We start from the raw sequence: 26,638 nt of genomic DNA, 5'->3' as shown, positions 1-26,638 counted from the left end.
TTCTACTGGCTTGGCATCCGTATGGAGAGCTTGTGCATGAATGGGTGAAATGTGCTGAGACTGGCTATGGGTTTTGGGACTTTGGGGTGGGGGGCACTTGAAGCATCCTCAAAGACGATCATGACCACTGGGGGCTCTGTGAGGTGGGTGATGTGGGAGAGAGGAGATGACCTGGGATGGAGAAGCATCTGTTTGGTTTCTGCTCGAGAGAAGAGAGGCTTTGCGCCTGTTCCCTCCTCTCAAAACCTGCTCCGCGTCCAAGGCCTGTGAGGATGCGGACCACTCAGGGTGGCCTCCAGGTCACACCGTTGTGCTTGGGTCTTTAAGTGGCCAGTTCGGTTTTCCCTCTGTGAACAGCCTGGAAAAGGTTGCATTTGATTTAGCACTTCAGTTTTACACGTTGTCGTCCCTTTTTAACTTAAAGGAAACTTTTGCCCCACGCAGATGCCTTGATTCACAGCTGTGTATCTGCCTCCCTGGCTCCAAGCTGCTCCCGCCTGGACCTCCCCAGCCCATCTGTGGGTGCCGAAGGCCCAGCCCTAACAGCATCCTGTTGAGAATCCCCTTACAGAGGCTCGTGGCTATTCCTCTTGCTCGCCAGGGCCTCAAAGGGCTTGTTGTTCCTTTATTGCTGAGCTGGGACATACGGCTCCTGCACCCGAATGCTCCCCCAATGGTGGGGCAGCGGGGTGACGCAAACCCCTTCTCCAGAATTCTCCCAGGTTGTACAGGTGTCACTCTCTTGGACCTGCGAGTCCCCGGGGGACCATGTGAGTCTAAAGTCATGGGTCTTGGACCTGTGCCCTGGGGATCATGTTTGCACCCTCAGGGGACCTAGAACAGAAAGAAATCAGTCTGGAGTCAGGCCATCTAAAAGGGCCAGAGGCCCCATTCTCCACTCCTCGGGGAGGTACAGCACACAGCAGGGATGCCCGTGTCGTAAAACTGCCTTCTTTAGAGATGAGGTTGAGGTCCAGGGTCACATAGCTGCACCTGATGGGATCACGGACGCATCTTCCCAAGGACCCCGGGGCCTGCAAGATCGTTCAGGAGGGGACCGGCTGGCTCCTGCCCCCATCACGGAGCGACTACACTTAACCCTCTTGTTCTGTTGCCAGTGGAAGCGCGAGCAGGACTTTGACCTGCAGTTGCTGGACCGCGCCGTGCAAGGGGAGAGGAAGGACGAGGAGGAGAATGGCTGGTTGAAAGTGCAGGCCGTGCCTGTCACTGAGTTGGACCTGGAGCCGCAAGACTATGACTTGGACATCAGCAGAGAGGTGAGGGCAGGGGCTTCCTTCATGCTCCCCCAGGAGTCACGGCCCTCAAGCTCCCAGCCTGACCCACCCTCCCAGGGCAGTAGGGGGTGTTGTCCTAAAGTGGGGATAAGGCTCCACTTGTGTGTTGAGACAGGAGGGATAGCAGCTTGAGGCAATAAAAGGAGCCCAGTGTTTTGATGCAGGCTCAGATCTCTGTGTCTCTGTAGTTTGGGGCAAGTCATGCACCTTCTCTGTGCCCCGGTTTCCTCAGTGGTGACGTGGGTTGTGATGAGGATTAGTGGATTCCAGGTGCGGCCTGGAGGCTTAGCAATGATCAGAAGGCCGTGAGCTCCAGGCCCGGCACAGCGCAGGCATGGAGTGAGGTCGTTATTGTTAGGAGATGTTCCTTGCAAAACCCAGCATTGGCCTTGCCACTGGCCTCTCAGGCCGACTTGGGCAATCAGACCTGAGGAAGATGGAAGGGTTTGAAAAGCCCAGGTGGCATTTCCCGCCAAGGCAGAAGCTAGACCTGCATATAGTTCTGGTTTGAATTCCTTTGGCGCCCTCTGGTGGCCCCAATGCATCATGACCGCCAGGCCTGGGAAACCAAGTAACATCCCGGGTAGGGATGACATACAGATTGGGAATGTCTCTACCTAGAAGAAAAAGGGAATCAGCGGGTGAGAGATGCAGTCCTCAAGACATAGGGCGGTCCCATGTGACCTCTCTTGTGTCATTGGTAAGCTCTGTAGGGCAGATGCTAATGGCTGTTGGGTTCACATTTGCCCCCGAACTCCGGGCCAGCACATAATGGTGCTCTGTCACTGTTTGCTGAATGAGGGCTCTGTTGCATGAAACACAGGGGCCCACAGATACCCCAGAAACATTTGTATGAGGACGAGCCAGCCCTGACGCTGCCTGAGGAAATGCACTCACCACACGAAGGGTAGGCTTAGCAGTGTGGGGGGCCCACGGACGCCTCGGAGGATGAGTTCTGGGGTCAGCCGGAGCGCCAGGGGTTAATGAGTCCCCCGCCCTCAGGCCCTTTGCCTCTGAAACAGCGGAAGGTCAGTGCTTTCTCAGGCTCACAAAAGAAGCTTCTGCACGAGGCCCGGCCAGTGAAAGTGTGTCCTGGGTGTCCCTGTTGCCTGCCAGCCAGGGGAAACAGTCCTTCCTTATCGCTAACCCAAATCCCTCCGCTCAATGCAATCTACTTCCTTCCTCTGGATCTGCCCTCGTTGGAAGCCACAGAGAAGAGCTCATTTCTCGCCACCTTTCCCCAGAAGGAAAGGGCAGCCTGGGTTTAAATTCAAGTCCAGATTTGCCCTGGGATTGGATTTAGCTGTTTTTTTTTTTTTTTTTTTTTTTTAGAAGCTCCAGCCAACCCCACTTTTTTTTTTTTTTTTTAATCAAAGAAGACACATTTTTATTTATTGTTCACAATAGGAATTTTACAATAGGACACGGACACACAGACTAACACAGCCAGCTCCCTCGGGCAGCCCGAACCCCGAGGAAGCCTCTCAGAGCCAGTCAGTGCTCTGGCAGCAGCTGTGCTGTCGCTCTCCGGAGCTGCTGTAGTTCAGGGAGAGAACATTCCCGGGGTGTGCACCGGCCTTGAGCGGTCTCTGCCCCACACTCCTGGGTTCGCATGAAAGGCTGGTGGGCAGGGGTCAGGCCGTTTTCCTCCCGAGGGAAGCAGACGAGCACAGCTGCCTCCTGTCTAGCTCAGAGGAGCTTTCCTAGGGACAGAAGGCACTATCACCACCCAGCCATCCCTCCATCTGCACCCCTACTCACCCTCCCATCCACCAACCATCCCTCCATCCACACACCTACTCACCCTCCCATCCACCCACCCACCCTTCCACCAGCCATCTGAGGAGTATCTGCTGAGGACAGCAGGAGGTTGGAACGGGCAGGGTCGGAGGGCTTCTTGAGGTGTGGGTGGCATGAGGAGGCAGGGTCAGTGGCGCGAAGGAAGAGCATCCCCGGCGAGAATGGCCATTTCTGTCCTGAGGCTCCTAGTCCAGTTGTTCTGCCTCCCCAGCCCCCCCTCCCGTAGGAGGTTGTTTGGTGGAGTGGACAGAACATGGTTTCTGGAGTCAAACCCACCTGGCTTCGGATCCTGACTCCATAGTAGGCTGCCATTGGGATCTTAGCAAGCCAACCCCTGTGGGCAACGCATGCTTCCTGTGGTGAGGGACAGGGTGTGGGAGTGGGTCCTGAACGCAAATATCTGAGCGCGCCCCCCTCTCCCCTACTCCCCTTTACCCCCTTTCCATGGCCTCCTGGTCCCGTTCTCAGCTGTCCAAGCCAGAGAAGGTCTCCATCCCGGAGCGCTACGTGGATCTGGATCCCGAGGAGCCGCCCAGCCTGGAGGAGCTGCAGGCCCGGTACCGCAAAGCCGAGAAGATCCGCAGCATCCTCACCCGGTCCAGGTCAGCCCTCCCGCCGCCCGCCCGCGTCCTGGCGGCCCGCCAGCCCCGTCCCGTGGTGTCTCAGTGGACTGGGTCTGGGCCAGGCCGGCAGGGGTGCATGTTTCACCAGCTTCCTCCCCGTTGGCGAGGGCTGGCTGGCACTCAGTGCGTCCCCAGCACCTCATCCAGGAGCTGGCCTGGGCCACCCCTGTGTCCCGTGACCCTGGCTCATGTGGGGGGCGGAGCCAAGCCTGGCAGGGACGTGGACACAACTGGAGCTCCAGCACTGGGGCCCGTGTACCTTCCCGCAGACCCATAGCCAGACCCAGGAACGCTGTTCCCTCAGCCTCCATAAACCCCCTCGTTTGCGGGCCTCTAGGTCAGAGCTAAGGTAGCCTTCGCACATCTGGATTTAGCAGGAGCCTGCAGCTGGAGCTCTGATCTTGAGTCCAGTGACCCCCTCCCCCCCAAAGGAAGAGCGAAGCTGTGACTTGAGGGTATTTGCGGAGAAGCACCAGTGGTTTTCAACCTTATAATGCCGCGACCCTTTAATTGATAAAAACAGTGCACTTCTGCCCAGCCAGCGTGGCTCAGTGGTTGAGCTTCAATCAGGAGGTCTTGGTTTGATTCCTGGTCAGGGGACATGGCCAGGTTGTGGGCTCTATCCCTGTGGGGGACATGCAGGAGGCAGCCAATCAATTTTCTCTCTCATCATTGATATTTCTCTCTCTCTCTCTTTCTTTCTCCCTCTCCCTCTCCCTTTCTATCTGAACTCAATAAAAACATATTTAAGGACAAACAAACAAAAAACAATGCACTTTTTTCTCTAGACCAGTGGTTCTCAAACTTCCTAATGCAGCGACCCTTTAATACAGATCCTCATGTTGTGGTGACCTCCCAACCATAAAATTATTTTTGTTGCTACTTCATAACTGTAATTTTGCTACTGTTATGAATCGCAATGTAAATATGATGTTTTCTGATGGTCTTAGGCTTTACAGCAGTGACCCACAGGTTGAGAACCGCTAGCAGGGTCGCCTAAGACCACTGGAAAACACAGACATTTGCATTACGAAGCGCACTGCTTTTATCAATGCCCCTACGAGGATGGGAGCCCCAGGCTGGGAGACCCCCTCCCCGGAGGCCGGTGGCTGGGGTGGTGAGGGCCCAGCACCTGCTCTCTGGCCCTTCCGCAGCATGTGCAACCTGCAGCCGGCCGCGGGCCAGGACCGGAGGAACAGCGTGGCCGACCTGGACTCGCAGATGCAGGAGCAGGAGCGCATCATCAACATCTCCTACGCCCTGGCCTCCGAGGCCTCCCAGCGCAGCAAGCAGGTGGCAGGTGAGGCCACGAGGGCCGGGTCCCGCTCGCTGCCCCCTGGAACCCGGGGCCAGTCGGGGAGTCTCCGTGGAAAACCAGGCGTCAGGCCTGCTGGTTGGGGGCCAGGGGTGTGTTCTGTCCCATAAGCACTTGGGGCTGGGAAGATAGCGTGGGGCAGGCTGAGCATAGGGGGGGCTGGAGCTCAGGAGTGTCGGGGAGGAGGCCCCAGAGAGAGGGCCATTGCTCACTCTTAGATGTGAGGCTGGTGCTCTGTTCAGCTTTCCCAGAGACTGTGGGTTAAGAGCAGGCGTTTCGGAGCCCTGAGCCCAGGGACCGAGGCTAAGGTTTCTGCCTCGGGAAGAAGGCGACAGGACGGCGGTGGGTGCATGGATGTCTTGCTGGGGCAAGGCACCGTGGGGCCCTCTGGCCGTCCCTGGGGCCCCTGCTTTGGTCCCCAAGTCAAAGCCACCAGTCACCGTACAGCGGCCTGACCCAGAAAGCAGGACTTGGGAAGTGGGACTTTGGGGGCCAATGGGGAGTCAGGTGGGGGGGAGGGCACCATGAACAGGAGGGTGGGTGCACACCGGTGCCTGCCAATGTGTGTGGTGTGTAAAGGCTCCCTCAGCCTGGAGAGGGGCTCCTGGCTCCTGGATCCTGGCCCAGCCCCCTCCCCCTCCCTGTGCCCTCCCAGTTCACCCAGCACTTTCTCCCACATGTGGCGGGCGGTGCCCTGGGTAGCTGTGCTCTAGGCCTGCCTTCTGGGGAGAGGGCAGTCCCAGCTGACGTGCCCAGTCCCCACCAGGCCTCCCGCCCTGGCCAATGGGTCTGGAAGTGACCCAGGATGGGGGGGGGGCGCTGCAGGGCCCTGAGCTGACTGGCCCTGGGGGGTCTGGCCTGGGCAGCAGAGCCCTCCTGGTGCCTCGAGAAGCCATGGGAATGACCGGGGGCAAGCAGAGGGCCAGGATCTCATGGAAGCTGTTCTCGGTCCCCCGGAATCCCTGCTGCCCTGACTCCATCCGGGGACATGCCGGGTGGCTGGGAGGTGGTCGGTGTGGCTTTCTGGGAGGAGGGACGGTCGGTGGCTCTCAGAGCCTCCTCCTCGTGATCCTGGGGGCTCCCTGGGGCCCACCTCAGCCCTTTCGAGCTCCTCCCGTGTTGAGGGTCCCAGCCGGGATACTCTCCTCCAGCCTGTGCTTGCTCTGTGGATCAGCCCCTCTCCCCCAGTCCTCCCCTTCCCCCCCCTCCCTCGCTACCTTACCACCCGAGGCCCCAGAGCTAACACCTCACTCAGGCCCCCTCCGATCCCCGCTGAGTGGCCGCCTTTGCCGCAGCCTTTCCTCCCTCTAGTTCCCTCTCCCCATCCCAGAGATATATCGGGATCCGCAGGTCAATCCCAGCCAGGCCCCGTGGATGTGGCCCCCTGAGCCCAGGCCGTTAACGGTGGTCCGTGAGGCCTCCGCACCCTCCCCCCACCACCACCCCCCCCAACCCCTGCCGAGTGGGGCGTCTGCGCCGCGGGAGCCGACGAGGAGCCTAACGCACCGCTTAATTCCTGTGCCCGTCTAGCGCAGCAGCTGGCCCTCCTCCCGCCTAAAGGCCCCCTGTCCTCCAGGACGGTGCCACCCTGCCCCCCCCTAAGCAGCGGACTCCACTACACCTTTGTCTAACACCGTCCAAGTAAGAGCCCCGCCCGCCCCTCGCCTAGTGCTGAGCATGCCCGCCCTCACCCCTGCTGCCGAGATGATTGCTGTGCACCTGCCGCTTCCTTCCTTCCTCTGGCGACGCGGCCGCTGGGGAGGCCGCCCTGGACGGGTAGGGGTGGGGGGAGATGGTGGTTTTGGGAAACTGCATCCTCAGTGGCTCCAATACAACAGAGACGGTAAGACCCAAGGCCCTGGCGCTCAGACATCTCAAGAGCTAACCGCAGGCCAGAGAACGCCCCGCGGCACCAGTGCGGGCCGCTGGGCTGGCCGGAGGAGGGGGAGGCTGGAAAGGAAGTTGGATCTGGCCGCGCTGGGCTTTGGCCAAAGAGGTCGAAGAACTGGAGGATGGGGAAGTCCAGTTGACAGATGAGGAAACTGAGGCCCAGGGAACGGAGGAGGGCTCTCTCCGTGCCACACAGAATTTGGCGTCTGAGCCAAGCCTCGCACTGCCCCTTCGGTCACGTGAGCACTTTGGGGTGGAGAGAAGGCAGCTCCCGGGAGGCTGCCCAGGGCCCTGGGAAGTGGGCCGCGGCCACTCAGAAGGCTGCGGCTCCAGTGCTTGGAGTCCTCCCCGTGTGAGCACCGGGGGGCTAGGGAAGGAGCCCGGGACCCTGTGAGTCGCCTCCCAGCCCAGTAGCCTGGTCACCGAGGGGTCAGAGCGAACGTCTCAGCAGTCCTTTCCCTGCCACTGACGTGTAGGGTTTCCCCCCTCTTTCCTTTATATGTCCTTATGGTTAACAGTGTTGAGAACCTACTATGCTCCAGGCATTGTAAGCATTCTCTTTGATCCACACAACAACCCTATGTGGGTTTCCTATCCGCCCCCATTTTACAGACAGAGGAATCGGAATTGAAGCTCAGGGACCTGAGGGACTTGCCCAGGGAGTCGCAGCTGTGAGTGTCAGAGCCTGAACCCCTCAGGGCCGATTCGGAGCCTTTGCTCTCCCTCAGCTCCCGTGGGCTTCCCCAGGCCACCCTCCCTCCCCCCGCTCCCCCACCTGGAGCTCCAGCTGTTTGGAGAAGGAGTGTCTTGGGGGACAGAGAGCCTGTGCATAGGGGTGGGGCTTAGAGCCCACCGGCTTCCCCTCCCCCTCGTCTGGGGGTAGAAGGAAGAGGCAGGCCGGCCCTCAGGGAAGATTGAAGAGCACACAGCGGGTGCTCAGTCCTGTGTAAAGGCCGCAGGGCCTGCGGGGCCAGGCAGGGGGGGGGTGGCTTTCCTGGAGCACCTACACCTCCCAGGCCACAGCAGAGGCGGAGACCCACTCCCCTCGCAGCTTCCGGTGCCCGTGGCCGTGACTAGGCCTTCCGCGCACCTGTCTGAGCACACACCCGCGTTCCCTGTCACCCTCGCCGACGCCCTGGGAGGGGGCCTCTGATCACCCCGGGTTTAGGTGAATATTAAGGCTCAGGGAGGCTGAGAGCGCTACCGAGTCGGTCAGGGGAAGCCAGGGCAGGGCCAGAACTAGACCCCAAGGTGGTCTGCTCTTACTCTCGGAGCAGGGACCCAGTTTAGGGACCAAGATGTGTCTGGCGAACTTCCTAGAAGGGGTAGCGTGTGGGGGAGGGTGGGGCTAAGCACCCCTGAGTCCTGGAAGCCGAGGGTCCTGCCCTCCGCAGCCGCCGCATTGCCTCCGCCTTCTGCTCTGCCGCTCTGTCTGCCTGTCTGTCTGTCTGTCATCCCGTGTCACGTGTGTGCACAGACATGCCTGCTCCCCTGACGTGGGCCGGGGCCTGCCCGGTTCTCACGGTCTCCTGCGCTGTTTGCAGCCCAGGCGGTGACTGACCCGTGACGGCGTGCGGAGGAGAAGCCGGCAGCCGGGGTCCCGTGGAACCAGCCTGCGCCGAGAGAAGATGGACTTATCTTCCCCCAAGAGAACCCCTCCTGCTGAGCAGGGGTTCTGGCCGGAGGAGGGGGCAGCCCACCAGCTGGGGGGTGTCCCCCCCAGGGCTGGGTCCCCCTCCCCCGCCTTGCGTTCATTGACTCCTCTGGACATGACAGGAGCACCTTTGATACACACTGTAAAATACGGACACTGTATTTTAGAATCAGGATGTATTTTCTAATGTCCACCTCAAGGGCTGAGTGGCTGGGAAGGCAAGGGTGCGGGATGTGGGGCTGCACGCGCAGATCCGGATGCCGTTGGGTGGCAGGGGTCAGGGGGAGGCAGGTCCGACACCGATGAACTCAGGTGAAGGCTGGGTCAGAGACTGTGCTCCGGGGGCTCTGCCCTGGAGGAGGGGCCCTGGGCTGCAGAGCTCAGCTGTCCCTGCCCTGGCCGGCTGACCGGCTCCAGAGCGGAGACTCCACCAGGATGGCACGTGGAGCCCGAGTCTGTGCCTTGGCCCTTGGGCTTGGTTTCGGGAAACCGTGAGTTCAAGGGCTTTGGCTCCCGGTCCCCCGCCCCAGGAGGTTCTCAGCGAAGGGCTCTTCCCGGAAAGAAAAAAAAAGGGGTTTGCTTTCCTTTAAAAAAAAAAATTTACTTTGAAACACAGGAAAGGTGAGAGGAAGCACCTTCTGTTGTATCATAAGCAATAAACTCCACACTGGGTGGCATCTACCCAACACCACTTCACCCCAGGCCAGGCTGGGGTCAGAATCTGGGACCTTTGCCGGCCGCCTCTGGAGAACCTAAGTCAACTTTCCCAGGACTCGGCCAGGTGGCGAGGGGGCTGGCGGTGTGCCCCGAGGTCCCTGCTGGCTGCCAACCCGCAGGGCACAACGGCAGGACCATAACTTGACTTCCAGCCCCAGGTGAGGAGGGGGCTGCCGAGCTAGGCGTAGTGTTGGTGCCCTGTACCTAAGTCATGAGCTCATGGCATTCTGCATACAGAAAGCGATGTTTAAAGGAAAAAAAAAAAACACACACACACACAAAACCATCCGGTGGAGCCACACTTTCAATGAAAATTGGTCTTTGTGGTCAGAAAAAAACGTCTTGAATATATTTAGGAGTTGCCGTCTATTTTTAACTAACTCCATATGCTGCCAGTATCGACGTCACAACAATTGCCAAAATAAGATTTTATTTTTGCCTTTATAAAGATTTTGTTGGGAAAAAAAATGAAATGAATATTTTGCAAGAAAAAAGAAAGTTAATTTAAATAAAAGTGTAATGGTTTGCAAAAAAAAAAAAAAATGTGATGTACAGATTAAAATATTAACCTGATACACGTCCTGCTTCTTGCCAGCTGTATTCTCCTGAGGGGCCTGGGCTAGTGTTCCTCCCCAGGTCTTTGGAAGATTGCACTGTCGGCTCTCGGTCCTGCTGGTATTCCCCTGAGGAAAGTGTCTCCCGCTGACAGCTCCTCGCTACCTGCCGGGCCTCGGGGGCCTGGGGCAGGAGGCCTGTGCTCCTGGCCCAGCGGCTGCTCTCGGCGGCCCACCCCCACCCCACCCCTTGGACTCCGTGTGGGCTGGCTTGGCAGGCAGACTGCAATCCAAGACAGCAGGAGGGACTCCGCCGGCTCCCTTCCAGCCCACACAGCGCCGTCCAGTGAGTGGGTTAGGGAAGGGCCGCTGCAGAGTGGATTTGTATTTAATTCCCTTTGACTTGCCATATATGCTTAAAACAGAAGGCGAGAGGCCGGTTGCGCGTAGGGACGTGGATTTCCGAGTCTGGCGTAACGGCAGTGTTTCTCTCTTGCCAAGAAGAGCGCCCGCGGTGCAGAGGGACTTCCCGCTATTTAAAGGGGGAGGGGAAATACAGTCCAAGGCGTTCTGAACAGGAGGCATTGCCCGTCTTTTAGCTGCTGATCTCTCTCTGAGTTTCACAACAAAAACCCCCTCCTGGTTAAGCATTTCTTGGAGATCTCTCCATAACAGGAGTGGGGTTTGCGGGAGGAGGATTCCTCCAGGACCGCGAGCACAGGAAAATAAAAGGAACCGGGCGCCGTGCCCCCACGTGGTGAGCGCAGGTCAGGGGGTCTTCTTCCCGTTGGTCTCAGGTCACACCCGGTCCTCTGAGGGGGAGCGTGGCCACTCTCACTGTTCTCTCCAGCTCCCGCAGGAAGGAGGGGGAGACCTCTCAGAGGAGCACGGCCCACATTTCAACCTGCAGGGAGCACGCTGGGCCCCGGCTCAGGCTGCGTGGAGAGAGCCAGCTGCTTCCTGGGGCAGCAGGCAGCCGGCCAGCCCCCGTGCGAGGACTCTGGCTTCCGGAGGTAAGGTGGGGCCGTCTGGGGAAGTGTTGGCTGGCCAGGGGCCCTCCGCTGGGGACAACCCTGGGAAAGTCCACGTGGCCAGTTTTGCTTTAAAAACATATATATGTATCCTATATAATAAAGAGGTAATATGCAAATTGATCCTCACACCCTCATATAAGATGGCCACCGCCATGTGTTCAAAGATGGCTGCCACAAGATGGCTAGCAGGGGAGGCCGGTTGGGGGTGATCGAACTGGCAGGGGAGGGCAGTTGGGGGTAATAAGACTGGCAGGGGGGTAGTTAGGGGGTTATCAGGCTGACAGGTAGGCGAGCAGTTGGGAGCCAGCAGTCCTGATTATGAGAGGGATGTCCGACTTTTGGTTTAGGCCCTGTGGGATTGGGCCTAAGCCAGCAGTCAGATATCCCCTGAGGGGTCCCAAATTGAAGAAGGTGTAGTCTGGGCTGAGGGACAACTCCCCTCCTCTCCCCACAGTACATGAATTTTGTGCACTGGGCCACTAATATACATATATATATTGGTTTCAGAGAGGAAGGGATTGAGAGAGAGAGAAATATCAATGATAAAGGAATCACTGATTGGCTGCTTCCTGCACACTCCCGACTGGGGATCAATAATAGAGCCTGCAACCCAGGCATGGGCCCTGACCAGGAATCGAATTATGACCTCCTGGCTTACAGGTTGATGCTCAACCACTGAGCCACGCCAGCCAGGTGAGCTTGGCCTCTTTAGAGGGGACACAGCGCCCCAGCAGTTTTAGTGATGGAATTGTAGTTGACAAAGGAGGTACCTACATCTGTTTGTTGGCATCTCCTGAGTTTTAACTTCAACCCGGGCCCGGATTGCTTCTTGCTGGCTGTGTTCTCCTGAGTGGCCTGATAACCAACGAGGACATTTTAGGATCTAGTCGGAAACGTGGGGGCTGGGAATAAAACCTCTTCCTGATCCCCAAAGGAGTCTCCGACTGCCCAGATCTCAGCATGCCCAGGCTCTGTTTCAGTGACTGCAGCTGAAGCGAGTGCACATTTGTGAGTGCACCTGAGGCGGGTGCTGAAAACAAGCCTTCTGTGTGTTCCCATCATGAACTCCATGTTTGGTTGTGGATGGAAACTGCCCCTAGCCCCTTCCTCCTCCGCTGTCTTTCTGAAAGGATTTTCCTAGCTGCTGTAGGTCGCAGCCCAAGGCCAGGGAATCCCTCTGTCCGCCCACAGTCAGCTCAGGGGCGGAAGGCGTGGAGGACAGAGTGAACGTGGAGACTGGCTCAGCCAGACGAGAGCCCGTTTTAGGCTTTGAACATTTCCCCCGACTCTGGCACAGCCCTCCAGGGCACGTCCTTTTTCAGTGGGCACCAAGCGTGGGAAAGAAGCAGCCGATTATCTGTCTAACCTAGGGATGTCGAACTCAATCAGAGAAGGGGTCAAAATCTAAAATCCAGCCTAAATCGCGGGCCGAATGGTTTACTGAACAGTCATAAACTGACAATGTCATAAACTGACAGCGGAGTGCAGTGATGACAGCGCGGTGCGGGCCACATTGCAAGGCCTGGCGGGCTGGATTTGGCCCGCGGGCCTTGTGTTTGACACATGTGGTCTAACCTATAAGTCCCATTTCTGAGACGTGGCAGGCAGACACTCTTAGTCCTTTGCTTCTGATTCAGTGTCAGATGCTGGGACTCATGAGGGACTTTGCCCACGTGAGTTTTGTGCTATTATGAAAAGAACAGCGAGCGATGGTGGTGGGGGGTGGGGCGGTGAAAATGGCAGCCCCTCCCGGCCCTGTAAGCATGCCATTGCTTGGCCGCCTCCACACCAAAGGCGACCACTCTCGCGGCTCTCCGAGCAAAGGGACCTTTCTTCGGCGTGAGTGGCGGGTACAAAGGCAGAGCACAAAACGTGCGCACATCAGAGCCCCCGCGATTCCGTTTGAACAGGCGTATTGATTGGGTCTGACCCCGTTACATTTCCCCCTATTATCTGAAAAGGTGCATCTAAGTGGCAGTGGATTGAACCGGCGGAGCTGAACTTTCCAGGAGAACTTTTCTCAGGGTATTTCTTTGGTTCAAAGCCTTTGCGTTTTAAAGGGCATTTTTAAAATACGAGTCTGTTGAGTATTCTGTGCCACAGCCCAACGAGGGGTGTTCGATGCAGATGAGGCTGGCGTGTGAGGGGCTGGACGTGCCCGCCTGGCGGAGGCTGTGGGTCGTGGTTGGGGGGTGAGGACCAGCCGGGAAGGGCTGTGCTTTGGGGTGGAGGTTGGGCCCCGGGCTGTGGAGCAGCACACAGAGGTCCTCTCTGAGCTCATGGGGGACAGGGCAGAGGCTTCCCCGGTGAGCCTCTCGGAGGCGTTTGCGGGAAGCAGGGGAGGGTTTGCTAGGGGCTCCGTGGAATGGACGAGGGTTTTGTCTTCAGGACTCCTCACTGCTCAGGGGCTTGCTGTCTCTCACGCTGAGAGCTTCAGAAGCTTAGACGTGTGCTCCCCTGGCCTCCCTCGGGCTGCAGTCTGCACCATGAGGGCAGGAATGAGGGGCACGGTCCCTTGGCGGAGGTCACGGAGTCAACAGGAAGCTGTCACTGTCCTCGGCCCCTGGGCTGACTCCACTCATCAGCTCCAGATGCTTCCCACTGAGCTCTGAGCTGCATGCCGATCCTTAGCTGATCGGGCAGCTAAGACTTCTCGCTGGTGGTGTGGGCTGGGGCAGTGGTCCCTCTCGACACCCTGGCCCGGGGCCCTGAAACATCCACCAAGTATCGTTTTCTGCACATGCATTGGGGCTGTCCCGGCCCCGCCGGAGGCACACAGCCCGCGTGGACAAAGTTTCAGGCCAGTCTGTGTGCCTTCAGAGGCCTCTTGGATCTTCTAGAAACTGCCTTCTTCTGAGGCCCAGAATCTGGGTGCTGAGATGGCATGATCACTGGGAGGCGCTGGGAAATTGGGTCCTGTGCTGGGAGAACAGGGGTGCAGGCACCTCGGCCAAACCCTCCCCGTGTTCCGGCCAGAGCTGCAGCCCGAAGCTGGCCTGGGGAGGGCTTCTCTCAGGACAGAAGAAGGCAGCAGGGCCCCTCCGGTGTCTCCTGTGTCAGTGACCACGGCCGGCACCGCGGGAAGAAGGCGTCAGGAGGCGGAGGTGGCTCAGGAGCCAGGCTGCCTGCGATCCCATTCAGGTGCCATTTGCCAGCCTGTGACCCTGGGGTAGGTATTCCGCCTCTCCATGCCTTGCTCTCTCACCTGTAAGCAGGGGCTTGTATTAGCGTCTACCTCCGGGAGCTGTGAAGAGGGTTAAACGAGTTATTAAAGTGGAAAATGCTAAGCACGGCTCCTGGCCCCACAGGAAGCACTAGCAACAGTATGCATGTTAGTTGTGGTTTACCTGCTTTTACCTTCTCATCGTTGAATGCCTGTCATGCTCTTCCTGAGGATTGCCTGTCTCCCTCAGCAGAATATGAACTTCCTGAGAACAAGAGCATTGCTTTGCTCACTGGATTATCTCTTGTGCCCGGAGCCATGTGTGCCACGAAGCAGGTGCTGAGAGATAGCTGGGTGAATGAATGAAAGGAGTCAGGCCTGTGGGCCGGGGAGGACTTGGCTGACCTCTGTGCTCCTGCCCCACGTTTTATACTCTCGCCCAGCGATTTCCAACTGGTGTGCCGCAAGCATGTATAAAACACGCGATACCTGACCATTTAATAGTCAGGGGCGCGGACCTCTTTTCCCTTCGGTTGTCAGGTAAAATTTGAAAAATGATAACAGCCAACACAACAATAGCCAACCGGTGTGCATGAGTCAAAATTGTTCCTAGCTTTAGCTGGTTTGGCTTGGTGGATAGAGCGTCAGCCTGTGGAGTGAAAGGTCCCAGGTTCGATTCCGGTCAAGGGTATGTACCTTGGTTGCAGGCACATCCAAGTAGGAGGTGTGCAGGAGGCAGCTGATCCATGTTTTTCTCTCATTGATGTTTCTAACTCTCTATCCTTCTCCCTCTGTAAAAAAATCAATTATATATATATATATTTATTTATTTTTTTAAATTATACCTGCATGTTTGGTCAGAATTGTAGGACTTAGTTTATATGTGCCATGAGAGGAAAAAGGTTGAAAATCGCTGCTCTCGGCCCCTCGGAGCATCCCTAGGCCTGTTTTTAAGTGTCCTGATTGTGGAATTCAAACCCCTCTCTGAACACTGACCTTGGGCAGGTCACGGAGCCCCCTGAAGCATCAGTTTCCTCCTCTGAAACGTGGGATCACAGTGTCTCCTTCCACGTGTGATTTGAGGATGAACTGAGGTCCTTCTTTGGCACCGTCCCTGGCACGGGGCACTCACCAACGACCGCTGTGCCGGTTTGCCCTCATGTGTGAACCTTACAATGCACCCAGGGCCCCAGGGGGTTTTTCCACTATTAAACCCCGTCTTCACCAGCCTCGGCAGGGTGAACAGGTTTAGGGTCTTCTGCCCTCCGCCATGTTACACAGTTACACTGCCATGTTACACAGTCGCCTGCAGCAAGCGAAGCAAGGGCTGCGCTTTTGAAGTTGGGGTTCGCAGGGCCGAGCCACTGCCAGGCTGGTTCCCCGAGCCCTCCGGGGACCGACGGAGGACAGGCGCATCCTCGGAGGCCTCCCCGCAGCCTGCAGCCGCCCAGGGGCCATCAGATCCGCCTGTGCGCCCCTTTTGATGTCAGCTCCCAAACCGAGCCCTGCGCCAGGTCTGAGGCCCCGGCTTTGAAGTCAGCCTCTCCACCGAGGTTCAGGAAGAGAGTCGTGGGTCGCGCCTCAGAGCACGGCGGGGCCTGCAAAGGCAGGCGGAGTGCCGCCAACACACCTGATAAATAATTCTTTCTGGGCCCAAGAAAGACGCGCTCCATTTAAAGGAGAGGAGAATTCCCTTGACCTTTCCATTGAAGTTCGGATGGAGGGAGGCGGTAAGAGAGGGCGTTCGCGTCTTCTCACTGAAGTCACACGGGGCAGGGCGGTCATCTCTGAGAGCCGAGCCCCAGCGAGGGCTCTGAAAGGGCTCCCTGCACCTGGCTGCTGACCGGGGCCCAGCAGCCAGCCCCAGCGCCCATCCCACCCACCTCCTGCAATGACTGCAGGAGACTGGGCCCGTCTCAGCCCCTGCAGGCCAAACCTGCTGCAAACAGGGCTCCCAGGAGGCACAGGCCCGCTGCTTTCCTTTCCTTCCGGTGCTTGGCACTACCAGGAGGTGAGGCAGACGGAGTTCCCACTGGAAGGAGTCCCGAAAATGGACACTGGCTCACACACAGCCAGCACTTTCCCTGGGCCAGCCCCCGGGTCTGCCTTCGTACATAGCTGGATGACAGGATGTGGATTTGCGTGTAGGTTTGTGACATCTCTCCTTCTGGCGGCATGTAACATACATACGGAAGGCACACAAAGTAGCAATGTGCTGCTCCGCAAATGATCAGAAAAGAAACCTGTCTAACCCCCACCTCAGTCCAGTAGTGGCGGGAGCTGTGGCCATACCTAAGCCTCTTCGGAAGCACTCAGCTCTCCCACAAAGGATAACCGCTCTCCTGACTTCTGTTGTAACCACCTGCTGGCCTTCTCCTTTTCTTTTTCATCCTTACCCAAGGATATTTTCCCATTGACTTTTAGAGAGTGGAAGAGGAGGGAAAGACAGAGAGGAACATCCACGTGAGAGGCACACGGATGGGTTGCCTCCCGCACGTGCCCCGACCAGGGCCCAGGCCAGGAAAGAGCTTATGTGCCCTTGACCAGAATCGAACCCGAACCCTTTGGTCTGCAGGCCTACGCTCTATCCACTGAGCAAAATTCGCTAGGGCTGGCCTTTTCTTTATGGAAGCAGACATTGCTAAATACTGTAGCTTTGACAATAGCCAGAATTTGGAAACAGCCTAGGTGCCTGTCAGCAGATGATTGGATTAAAAAACTATGGTACATATTCTACACAATGGAATACTATGCTGCCATAAAAAAGAAGGAATTCTCATCATTTGCAGCAACCTGGATGGAATTGGAGAACATCATGCTGGGTGAAATAAGCCAATCAATGAAAGAGAAACACCACATGACCTCACTCATTTGTGGATAATAAAGAACATTATAAACTGATGAACCAAAAGATAGATATAGAGACAGTAAAGCAACAAGCAGACTGTCAAATTACAGCGGGGAGGGGAGGGAGATTTGGGGGAGATAATAGATCAACTGAAGGACTTGTATATATGCATATAAGTACAACCAATGGACATAAAACTGTGGGGAGGGAGGGTTTGTATGGGAGGGAGAGGGGCAAAAAAAATCAATAAAATATATTTTAAAAAAAATAAAATCTGCACCTGAAAAATAAATAAATAAATAAATAAATAAATAAATAAATACTGTAGCTTTGTTTTGTTCATTTTCTGAAATGTGTGCAAATGAAATAATAAAAAATGCATTCCTTTGGCTTTTTTCATCGAACATTACGATGTGATACCCATCTATGTAACTATATGTTTCGCTTATTTTGTTGTTATATCCATTGAAGGAATATTCCACAATCATGTATCCATTCTACTATTGAAGGACATCTGGGTGCTTCCAGTTTGGAGCTATTACAAATAAATGATGCTGTAAACATTTGTATTCATGTCTCTTGGGGTGTGTGAACCCTATTTCTTTTGGAATATACCTAGACAAAGAGGTGCTAGTTCATAAGATAAACATATCTTCCACTTAGGTAGAAAATGCCACTGTTTTCCAAAGCAGTTGTACTAATCTCGACTCCTACCCTCAATATATGAGTTACTGCACATCCTTGCTGAGGTGCAGCCTCTCAGATGGTCCCCAGTGACTCCATGAACAAGCCCCTCCCCACAAGTGTTGGCTTCTAATGAATGGGATACAGGGAATACAACAGGAAGTTACTTTCAAGTTGAGATGACAAGACTGTGGTTTCTGTCTTAGGCATCCTCCCTGGTGATCTCACTTGCTTACTGTTGTGAGTCATCTCTGCAGATGCCCCCGGAGAAGGAACTGACATTTCTGACCAACAGCCTGGGAGCCCCTGAGAGCTGAGAGTGAGCTTGGAAGTGGGGTCTCCTCCACGTTGAGCTTGGAGATGATTGCAGACCTGGCTGACACCTTGATTACAGCTTGTAGACAGCCTTGGCCAGAGGCACCCAACTAAGCCCAGATTCCCAGCTCATAGGAATGATGAGATAAATATTTATTGCTTTAAGATGCTAACTCTAGGGCTAATTTGTTACCCAGAAATAGATAATATATGCAAAAAAACTTTATAAAGGCATGTTGATGTGTATGGTACAGATGTATTAGCATCTCCCTTATTAATGACTTTGAACATTTTTTTTAAATATTCATGGACCATTTGGATTTCCTTTCTAGTTATGTGCCTGTCAAGTCTCATCCTTCTTCTATTGGATTGTGCATCTTTTTCTTGTGGGTTTATAGGGATTCTGGATATAATATAATATAAGCATGTCTGAGCCTGAGTTACTCTTAGAAAGCAGAGATGGGCAGGGGCTTGCAGGTAGATAGCATATTTGGGAAATGACTGTGGAACAGAAGCAGAAACAAAAGGAGGGGAAAACAATAGAAAGGCAAAATCTGGAGTTGGTCGGACACTGTTGTGTGAAAGTTGGCGCTCAGTCTCACTGAGACGAAGAGCCATGTAAAAGCACCTCAGAGTTACCCACCTGAGGTCTGAAAGAAGAGCATGTATCCTCTAGCTCAGGGCCCCCAATGACCAAAGGTTCCCCATCAGCATGTAAGTTCCTCAGGTCCCTGGATCCCACATGTCTGAGTGACTCCCATAGGAGCCCCACCCTGGGGCAGCTAAAAAGCCTTGGGGCATCCAATGAGAGGTGTACCTTGGAGTAAGATCCCGCAGCAGTAACAGCCAGAGGACAGTGGTGCGGAGAGATGTGCAGAGGCACAAGAGTGTCTGACAGAGAGCCTCTTGGCAATGACATGCATTGTCAATATCCACTCCGTGGCTTGGCTTGGCAGTGTGTTTTGATGAATAGAAATCACTTATTCTAAGGTAATCCAGTTTGCAATTTGTGGGGCTTGTATCTTTAAAAAATCTTCCTATATTTAAGCCATAAAAATATCCTCCTATGGTATTTTCTAGAAACCTTACTTTGCCTTTCAGAGATTTACTATTTTTTTACTAATGGCCTCTGGCCCTGCTGTATTTTGGGGGTGTGTATCCTCTGCCTCTATAGGGTTATGCCAGGATGAATGGGGTTGGAGGGGTGGGGAAGGTCAAGTTCAAATTTTTTCAGCCTGCTCTACTGTTTAAAGCATCTTAATTTTCTCTTCCTGGCTTTGGCAGGTCGGATGGGTCAAGGGAAGCACGTTGATGACCTGTGGCTCTGCCTCCTGCCAGCACCGGTCTTCAGCATCTCTGCCCTGCCTGGGGCTTCTTGGCTCTTTCCCAGGCTCTGCTGGGATGGATGGGGCTATGGAAGCCAAGTTCAAGATCCAAGGCTCTGCCCCCTCCCGCAGTGTGTAGTTATAAGCTTCCCAGCCACCTCTGTGTCTGCTGCAATAGGGAGGTGGGGAGATGCCTTTTCTTGGGGGGACCACTACTTCTGTCCCTCTTACAATCCAGGCCTTGGTGGGAAGGTGGCAGCCGACTCTCCCTGCTGCTGCACTCAGTGGAGCTGTGGTGGGCACTGAGCTGCACATGGCAATCATGCCTGTCTATTCTGCCAACTTGCCTCCCCTATTAATTCCAGTCTGCTCCCTTTCCGCTGTACTGATGCACACGTAGGTCTTTCAGGTGAGTCTGTTTGTTGAGCAGGGGATCCCTCAGTTGAGTGATACTTGTCTGACTTGTACATTTAAGGAGAGAAAAAGAGAGGAGAGGACTTCTCACTCCGCCATGATGCTGAGGCCTCTCCTGCACTTACTGTTCTTCTTTTCAGTTCACAGCACTTTGACTGCAATTTGCCTAGATGTGATTTTTGTCTTTATCCGATTTGCTATTTGTAGATCTCAGATATCTTTTAAAAAATTGATCTTGCCCATGCTCAGTGTTCTCTTTTATGGATTTCAGTTTCATGAATGCTAACCCTTTGTACTCTTTCTCACTCAGTATCTCAGTATGCAAGAACCCATCATGTCCATGTGAGAAACCTCTCTCTTACGGAAATGCTTTCACCACTCAAATTCTCCCACACCCTGGAGCAGTGTCTGTCTTTGCCATGAGCAGTGGCAACATCCACATTCATGGAGTTTGGACATAGTCACCTTTGTTTCAAGGCCATAGGGCAAAAGATGTGGAGAATTTTCCTAGTCACCAGGTTAAATACTTAAGGTTATAGGCCGCATTATGCCAGCCCTCTGTGGCAGGTTCTGAGTGACAGAGGTACCTACATCCCTTTGATAAAAATGGATTTGTGACATGCAGAGCCCTCTAACACATGGGTCCCAAGGCAATAGCCCGTTTTGCCTGGGTCTAAAGGTAGGGCTTCTCAATATTAACACTATTGATATTTGGAGCCAAGTAATTCTTTGCTGGAGAGGTTTGTCTGGTGCATTGTGGGATGTTTAGCAACATCCTTGTCTCTCCCCACTACCTACCAATACCACCTCCCAGTTGTAACAAAAATACACCCAGACATTGCCAAACGTCCTCTGGTGGGCAAAATTCCTCATGGTTGAGAACTACTAATCTAAGGCAAGAAATACCCACATGCAAATTTCACTTACTACCAATAATTTGCTTTATAAAAGAAAAAAAGCCTAATGCCAATTTAACTAGAGGCATAGTAACGGTATGTTTTCCCTTTAACTGTCAGGAAGCTCAAGCTAAGTTTTTTTTTTGTTTGTTTTTTGTTTGTTTTTTTAAAGAAGAATAAAAAGTACTGAATCCAAGATGGCTGCTCGGGTAGGCAACTAGCCGCAGCCACACACAACAATTTTAATAAAATACAACTAAAATATAAAATGGACATTACCCAGAACTACAGGAAAGTCGACTGACTGGAAATCCTACAACAAGAAGCAAGGAGAAAACCAGAAGGAAGCACGGAGGAGCTGTAAAAGCCTAAGGTACGGAGACACGCGGCGCACGCGAAGAGGACGGAGCCGGAGAGGAGGGAGGCCGAGTGCCTGGCGGGCGTTCCCCAGCGGAAAGGAGATAAAACTCCGACTGTGCTGGGCCCCTGACTACTCTGAACCCCAGTTCTGGGCCAGACCCCGGGGACTCAGGCTCAGCCATAGGGAGCTGGGCTGTAAGTCGGAACCCCGGGGTAGCGGAGAAAGGAGGTCCCGGAGGAGCGCACACTGCCCCCAGAGAAGGGACGGTCAGCTGTGCCACGGGATTGCCCTGACGGGAAGGAGGCTGGGGCTCCAGACTGCTGTGAACGCCACCTCCAACTCCACTTCCAACTGAACTGAACCCCAATACTGGGCTCATTGTGGGAGAGCATAGACTGTTTGGCAGCAGGCAAAAATCGAGGGCACCTTTCTCTCAGAGGCGCCGGCAGCGAGCACTGAAGGACCCGCATAGGGCGGGGCTGACGGAAGCCAAAGCTGCAGGCTCCACCCTGAAACCCCGTCCCATCTGTAACTGCGAAATGCGACAACAAAATAGATCACAAACGAAAGAAATGGAGGACAAAAAGCGTCTGGATATAGAGTTCAAATCTACGCTTATAAGGTTTTTTAAGAATTTCCTAGAAAAGATGGATAAGGCCTATGAGGATATGAAAAGAGATCAACTAGAATTAATAAGGAGTCAACAAGAAATGATAAGGGATCAACAAGAAATAAAGAATACATTATCTGAAATAAAAAATATTCTACAGAGTCCTAAAAACAGAAGGGAAGATCGCAAGGATCAAGTCAAAGATTTGGAACATAAAGAGCCAGAAGACACTCCTCCACAGAAGCTAGAAGGCAAGAGAATCCAGAAAATTGAAGATAATGTAAGAAACCTCTGGGACAACTTCAAGCGAACCAACATCAGAATTATGGGGGTTCCAGAAGATGAGAGAGAGCAAGATATCGAAAACATACTGAAAGAAATAGTGACAGAAAACTTCCCCCACCTGGTGAAAGAATTTGACTTACAAGTCCAGGAAGCGCACAGAACTCCAAACAAAAGGAATCCAAAGAGGACCACACCGAGACACATCATAATTAAAATTCCAAGAGCAAAAGATAAAGAGAAAATACTAAAAGAAGCAAGAGCAAAGAAGGTAGTAACTTATAAAGGAGCACCTATACGATTGTCAGCTGACTTCTCAACAGAAACCATGCAGGCCAGAAGGGAATGGCAAGAAATATTCAAGGTGATGAATAGCAAGAACCTACAGCCAAAAATAAGCTACCCAGCAAAGCTATCACTCAGAATCGAAGGCCAGATAAAGAGCTTCACTAATAAAAAAAAGCTAAAGGAGTTCATCACCACCAAACCAGAATTATATGAATTGCTGAAGGGGGTTCTTTCAGAAGAGAAAGTAAACAAAGATAAAAATTATGAACAACAAATACGTAATTATCAACAAGTGAATCTAAAAACCAAGGAAATTAAAAAAATCTGATGAACAATATTAACTGTTGAATATAATAGAATCAGAGGTATGGAAGGGGAGTGAACTGACGATTCTTGGGGAAAAGGGGAGAGGGGGGCGTGGGAAGATACTGAACATAAACTGTGCACCTATGGATGAGGACAATGGGGAGAGGGGAAAGGGCAGAGGGTGGGGTGGGAACCTGGTGGAGGAGAGCAATGGTGGGGGGGAGGGGGGGAAGGAACATTTGTAATAATATGAAAAATAAAAACTTATTAAAAAAAAAAACTAAAAAAAAAAAAAAAGTACTAAAGAGCTTTTATTTCTTTCTTTTTTTTTTTTTTAAATCAATCTTTATTGTTCATATTATTACAAAGGTTCCTCATTTCTTCCCCCTTCCACCAGGTTCCCACCCCACCCTCTGCCCCCTCCCCATCCCCCATTGTCCTCATCCATAGGTGCACTGTTTATGTTCAGTCTCTTCTTCCCTCCCTTTCCCCGATAGTAAATCCCTTTTCAGATAGTAAATCTGTTACTTAGCATTTTCTCATATCAATAATACCTCCACATGCCCAATGATACACTTCACACAAAAGACATTTCCAAATAGGTCAACCAGCCTCATCCAGGCCCCACCCAAGGCACTCACAGATCAACACCCCAGCGCTATACTAACTCAACACATCCAGATCTAAGCCTTCATCACTTGATTCAGCAGACCCTCAAGTTCCCGCAAAAGTTTCCAGCCATGTCTGAGAGGCAGCCGTGGGCAGGGACAGGCGAGGAGCCTGGCTGCTCCGGGCCTGGCCTCTGTTGCTCTGGTTTGTTCCACAACCAGCTGCTCCAGGTCTGGTCACTGCCGCTCCCGACCTAGTTGCTCTGGACTTGGCTGTTGCTGCTACAGGCCTGGCCGCACCTGACCCGGCTGCTCTGGGCCCGGTTGCTCCGGTCCCGGCCGCTCTGGGCCTGGCCGCTCCCAGCCTGTCAGCCGCTGTTCCGGGCCTGGCCGCACCAGACCCGTCTGCTCCGGGCCTGACCGCTCCCAGCCCGGCAGCTGCTGCTCCGGGCCTGGCCGCTCCCAGCCTGGCAGCCGCTTCTCCAGGCCTGGCCACTCCCAGCCTGGCAGCCATTGCTCCGAGCCTGGCCGCACCAGACCCGGCTGCTCCGGGCCTGGCCGCTCCCAGCCTGGCAGCTGCTGCTTTGGGCCTGGCCGCACCAGACCCGGCTGCTCCGGGCCTGGCCGCTCCCAGCCTGGCAGCTGTTGCTCTGGGCCTGGCCGCTCCCAGCCTGGCAGCCGCTGCTCCAGGCCTGGCCACACTAGACCCGGCTGCTCCGGGCCTGGCTGCTCCCAGCCTGGCAGCCGCTGCTCCGGGCCAGGCCACACCAGACCCGGCTGCTCCGGGCCTGGCCGCTTCCAGCCTGGCAGCCGCTGCTCCGGGCCTCGCCGCTCCCAGCCTGGCAGCCGCTGCTCCGGGCCTGGCCGCTCCCAGCCTGGCAGCCGCTGCTCCGGGCCTGGCCGCTCCCAGCCTGGCAGCCGCTGCTCCGGGCCTGGCCGCTCCCAGCCTGGCAGCCGCTGCTCCGGGCCTGGCCGCTCCCAGCCTGGCAGCCGCTGCTCCGGGCCTGGCCGCACCCGACCCAGCTTCTCCGGGCCCGGCCACTCCGTGTCTGGGTGTTCCTGGACTGGCCACCCTGGGCTTGGCCGCCTCTGCCTCAGGCCTGGCTGCCACTGCCCCAAGTCTGGCTGCTCCAGTGCTGGCCGTTGATGCTCTTGTTCTGGCTGCTGCTGCTCTGGGGCCTGGCCACTGCTGCTCCGGGCCCAGCTGCCACTGCCTTGTGCCTGGCCACTCTAGGCCTGGTCGCCGCTGTTCCAACATTCTGTCCCTTTTTTCTTTTTTTTTTCTTTTCTTTTTTTTTTTTTTTAAAAAAAAACGCATTTATGTTGCAATGTTGGCTGGTGAGTTGAGTTCTGACTTAGTCTTTGATTTTTCAAGATCTTCTTTGTATTCTTTCTTAAGTAATTTTACTATCATTTGCTCTCACTTGATTTCTTCACATTGAGAACTTCTTTGGTTTCTTCCTCCTTGTCCTGGGAGCTCAGCAGGTTGGCCTGTGGCACCCCTTTGTTCTCCGCAGGCTCCTGCGCTGCTTCAGCCTGTTACCGGGGTCGGCGCCGCCCAGGAAGCAGCCCCCGTCCTTGGCTCCGTTGCCTGCGCTCAGCAGTCGAAGGCTCAGGGGCACCCCCCCCCCCCCCGGGGGCCCCGTCGCCCGGCTCCTTGCTGGCGCTCCGGCTGGCCGGTGTCCGGCAGGGGCTCCTACTCCTCGTCGCGTTCCTCCAGTCTGGAGCTTTCTTTCTCCCTCCCACTAGGGGAGTCCAGGATCAGAGTCAACAGACTGTCCTCTGCGCGCAGTGTGCGCGACTCCGGGGGCTCGGCCTTTCGCAGCGCTCCCAGGACTCCACCTCACAGCCCCGTCTCCCCCTGCCCGAGCCTGGGTCCCCAGGGACTGGCCCAGACCTGGAGTTCGGGGCGGTCCGGACTGAGGCTCAGTGCCGCCGCCGGAGGCTTTGTTCCTTCTGGCTAGGGTAATCCAGCATCAGAGTCAACATTCAGTCCTTTGCGCACAATGTGCGCGCGCAACTCCGGGGGCCCCGCCTTTTGCCGTCCCCCGGGATTCCGCCTCACAGCCCCGTCTCCCCCTGCCAGAGCCTGGGTCCCCAGGGTCTGGCCCATAACTTGGGGCTCAGTGCTGCCGGTTCGGGGGTTCAGCCCAGGCTGGGGGTTCTATTTCCTTCCTGCTAGGGAACGCCAGGCAGCACCCAGCCCTCTCCTCCTCTCCGGCTGCGACCTCTCCGCGCGCGCGTGCGTACCTTAGGCTTTTTTTCAGCTCCTCTGATTTTCCTTCTGGTTTTCTCCCTCCTTCCTATTGTAGAGTTTTCAGTCAGTCGATTACCTGTAGCTCTGGGCAATGTCCACTCTACATTTTAGTTGTATTCCATTGAAATTGTTGTGAGCTGCTGCGGCTAGGTGTCTACCCGAGCAGCCATCTTGGATCCAAAAGCCTCAAGCTAAGTTTTATGTTCACTGCATTAACTCTGAGCCTCAGTTTTCAGGACCAATCTTATCTATATGTATAAAAGCCTAAGGAACCGTTACGGCAGAATGACTGACAATCAGAATGACTGGTCCCTATGATGCACACTGACCACCCGATCATCTGATTGGGGCCTGCCGGCCAACCTTCTGGTCCCTCCCTCTGGCCAGTAGGCGCTGAATGCCCGATAGGGAACAGGGAACTGGGGGTGGGTGGTGGCAGATGCGGGCTGTGCCAGGCCAAGGCAGGTGTGGGCAGAGAACGGGGCCAGCTGCCAGCAGCCGGGCCAACATCCCAGTCCCTGAAGGCTTTGGAAAACCTCTTTTTGGAAACAGGAAAGGCAGTAGCCATGGAGCTGTCCACTGTCTCTCCCTGCACCCAGTCAGATTGAGCCTGGCTCACAGTGGGGTGGAACACCCTGAGCCACTGCCCGCAGGCGAGAAGCTGGCCAGGGTAGGGCGTGGACACAGGGGCCTCAGAGCTGGACCACCCAGCCCCCAGCAGGCTCTCTGCCTGGAGGCAGCCAGCGGCAGACCTCCAACCCCATTCAGTGGACCTGGGAGGGTGAGGAAATGAGACTTAGAATGAATATCATGGGTGCAGTCCCTGTGCCGTTCCCCTCCCAGGATAATGCTGTGCTCCCTAACCTCCCATGTGTCAAGAGATAAATGTGGATTCGCAAAGAGGCAGGCCCCCAAGGAGCTCCAGCTGGGGGGATGAGAGGAGTTACCTCTGACACCCCCACCCTTTGATTTAAGGCTACATTCTCCTTCCCTAATACATGTTACTTGAAGTACATGGTTTGTGTTTAGACATGCGATAAACTTGGGGTAAGCAGTTTTGTGCTTTAGAACAAAAGAGTCTGGAGTCTTTGGTGGAGGGCCTCTCTCTCTCTCTCTCTCTCTCTCTCACACACACACACACACACACACACACACACACTTCTCCCCCTCCTCCCCTTCCCTGGTCTGGCTAATCTTCAGGCAGAAAGTTAACCCTAGCTCCTCAGAACCCACCCTTGCTGGAGTAGCCTGTTTATTTATTTCCCCTCACGAGGTGTTTTCTAACTTCTAAACCAGCAGTTGGACATTCCCCAAGGGTTACCCTTGACCAGATGCTAAAGGGTGTAAGCCATGCTGGGGGACCCCCCTCCCTGCAATGCACCAATTTTGTGCACTGGGC

The 26,638-nt window shown here is 54.9% G+C and overlaps 1 protein-coding gene across 7 annotated transcripts in view; it reads left to right on the top strand.

Moving 5' to 3' along the window:
• PLEKHA7 (pleckstrin homology domain containing A7) overlaps positions 1-9,862 on the top strand; it is a 203,292-nt gene extending 193,430 nt beyond the window's left edge. For 5 of the 7 annotated variants that reach the window (XM_084895461.1, XM_084895459.1, XM_084895463.1 and 2 more), the window contains 5 exons: positions 1,119-1,277; positions 3,564-3,697; positions 4,873-5,018; positions 6,564-6,674; positions 8,468-9,862. In XM_084895461.1, the coding sequence (XP_084751587.1) occupies positions 1,119-1,277; positions 3,564-3,697; positions 4,873-5,018; positions 6,564-6,664 (540 nt within the window). In that variant the 3' untranslated portion in view covers positions 6,665-6,674; positions 8,468-9,862. The remainder of the gene's footprint in view (positions 1-1,118; positions 1,278-3,563; positions 3,698-4,872; positions 5,019-6,563; positions 6,675-8,467) is intronic. The other 2 variants (XM_084895464.1, XM_084895462.1) reach the window with 1 other exon arrangement.
• The last annotated feature ends 16,776 nt before the right edge of the window (positions 9,863-26,638 follow it).

Source organism: Pipistrellus hanaki, assembly GCF_964339955.1.
Source record: "Pipistrellus hanaki genome assembly, chromosome: 9".
Lineage (NCBI taxonomy): Eukaryota > Metazoa > Chordata > Mammalia > Chiroptera > Vespertilionidae > Pipistrellus > Pipistrellus hanaki.
The sequence above is the reverse complement of the archived record's forward strand: the minus strand, read 5'-3'. Positions and strand labels throughout refer to the sequence as shown.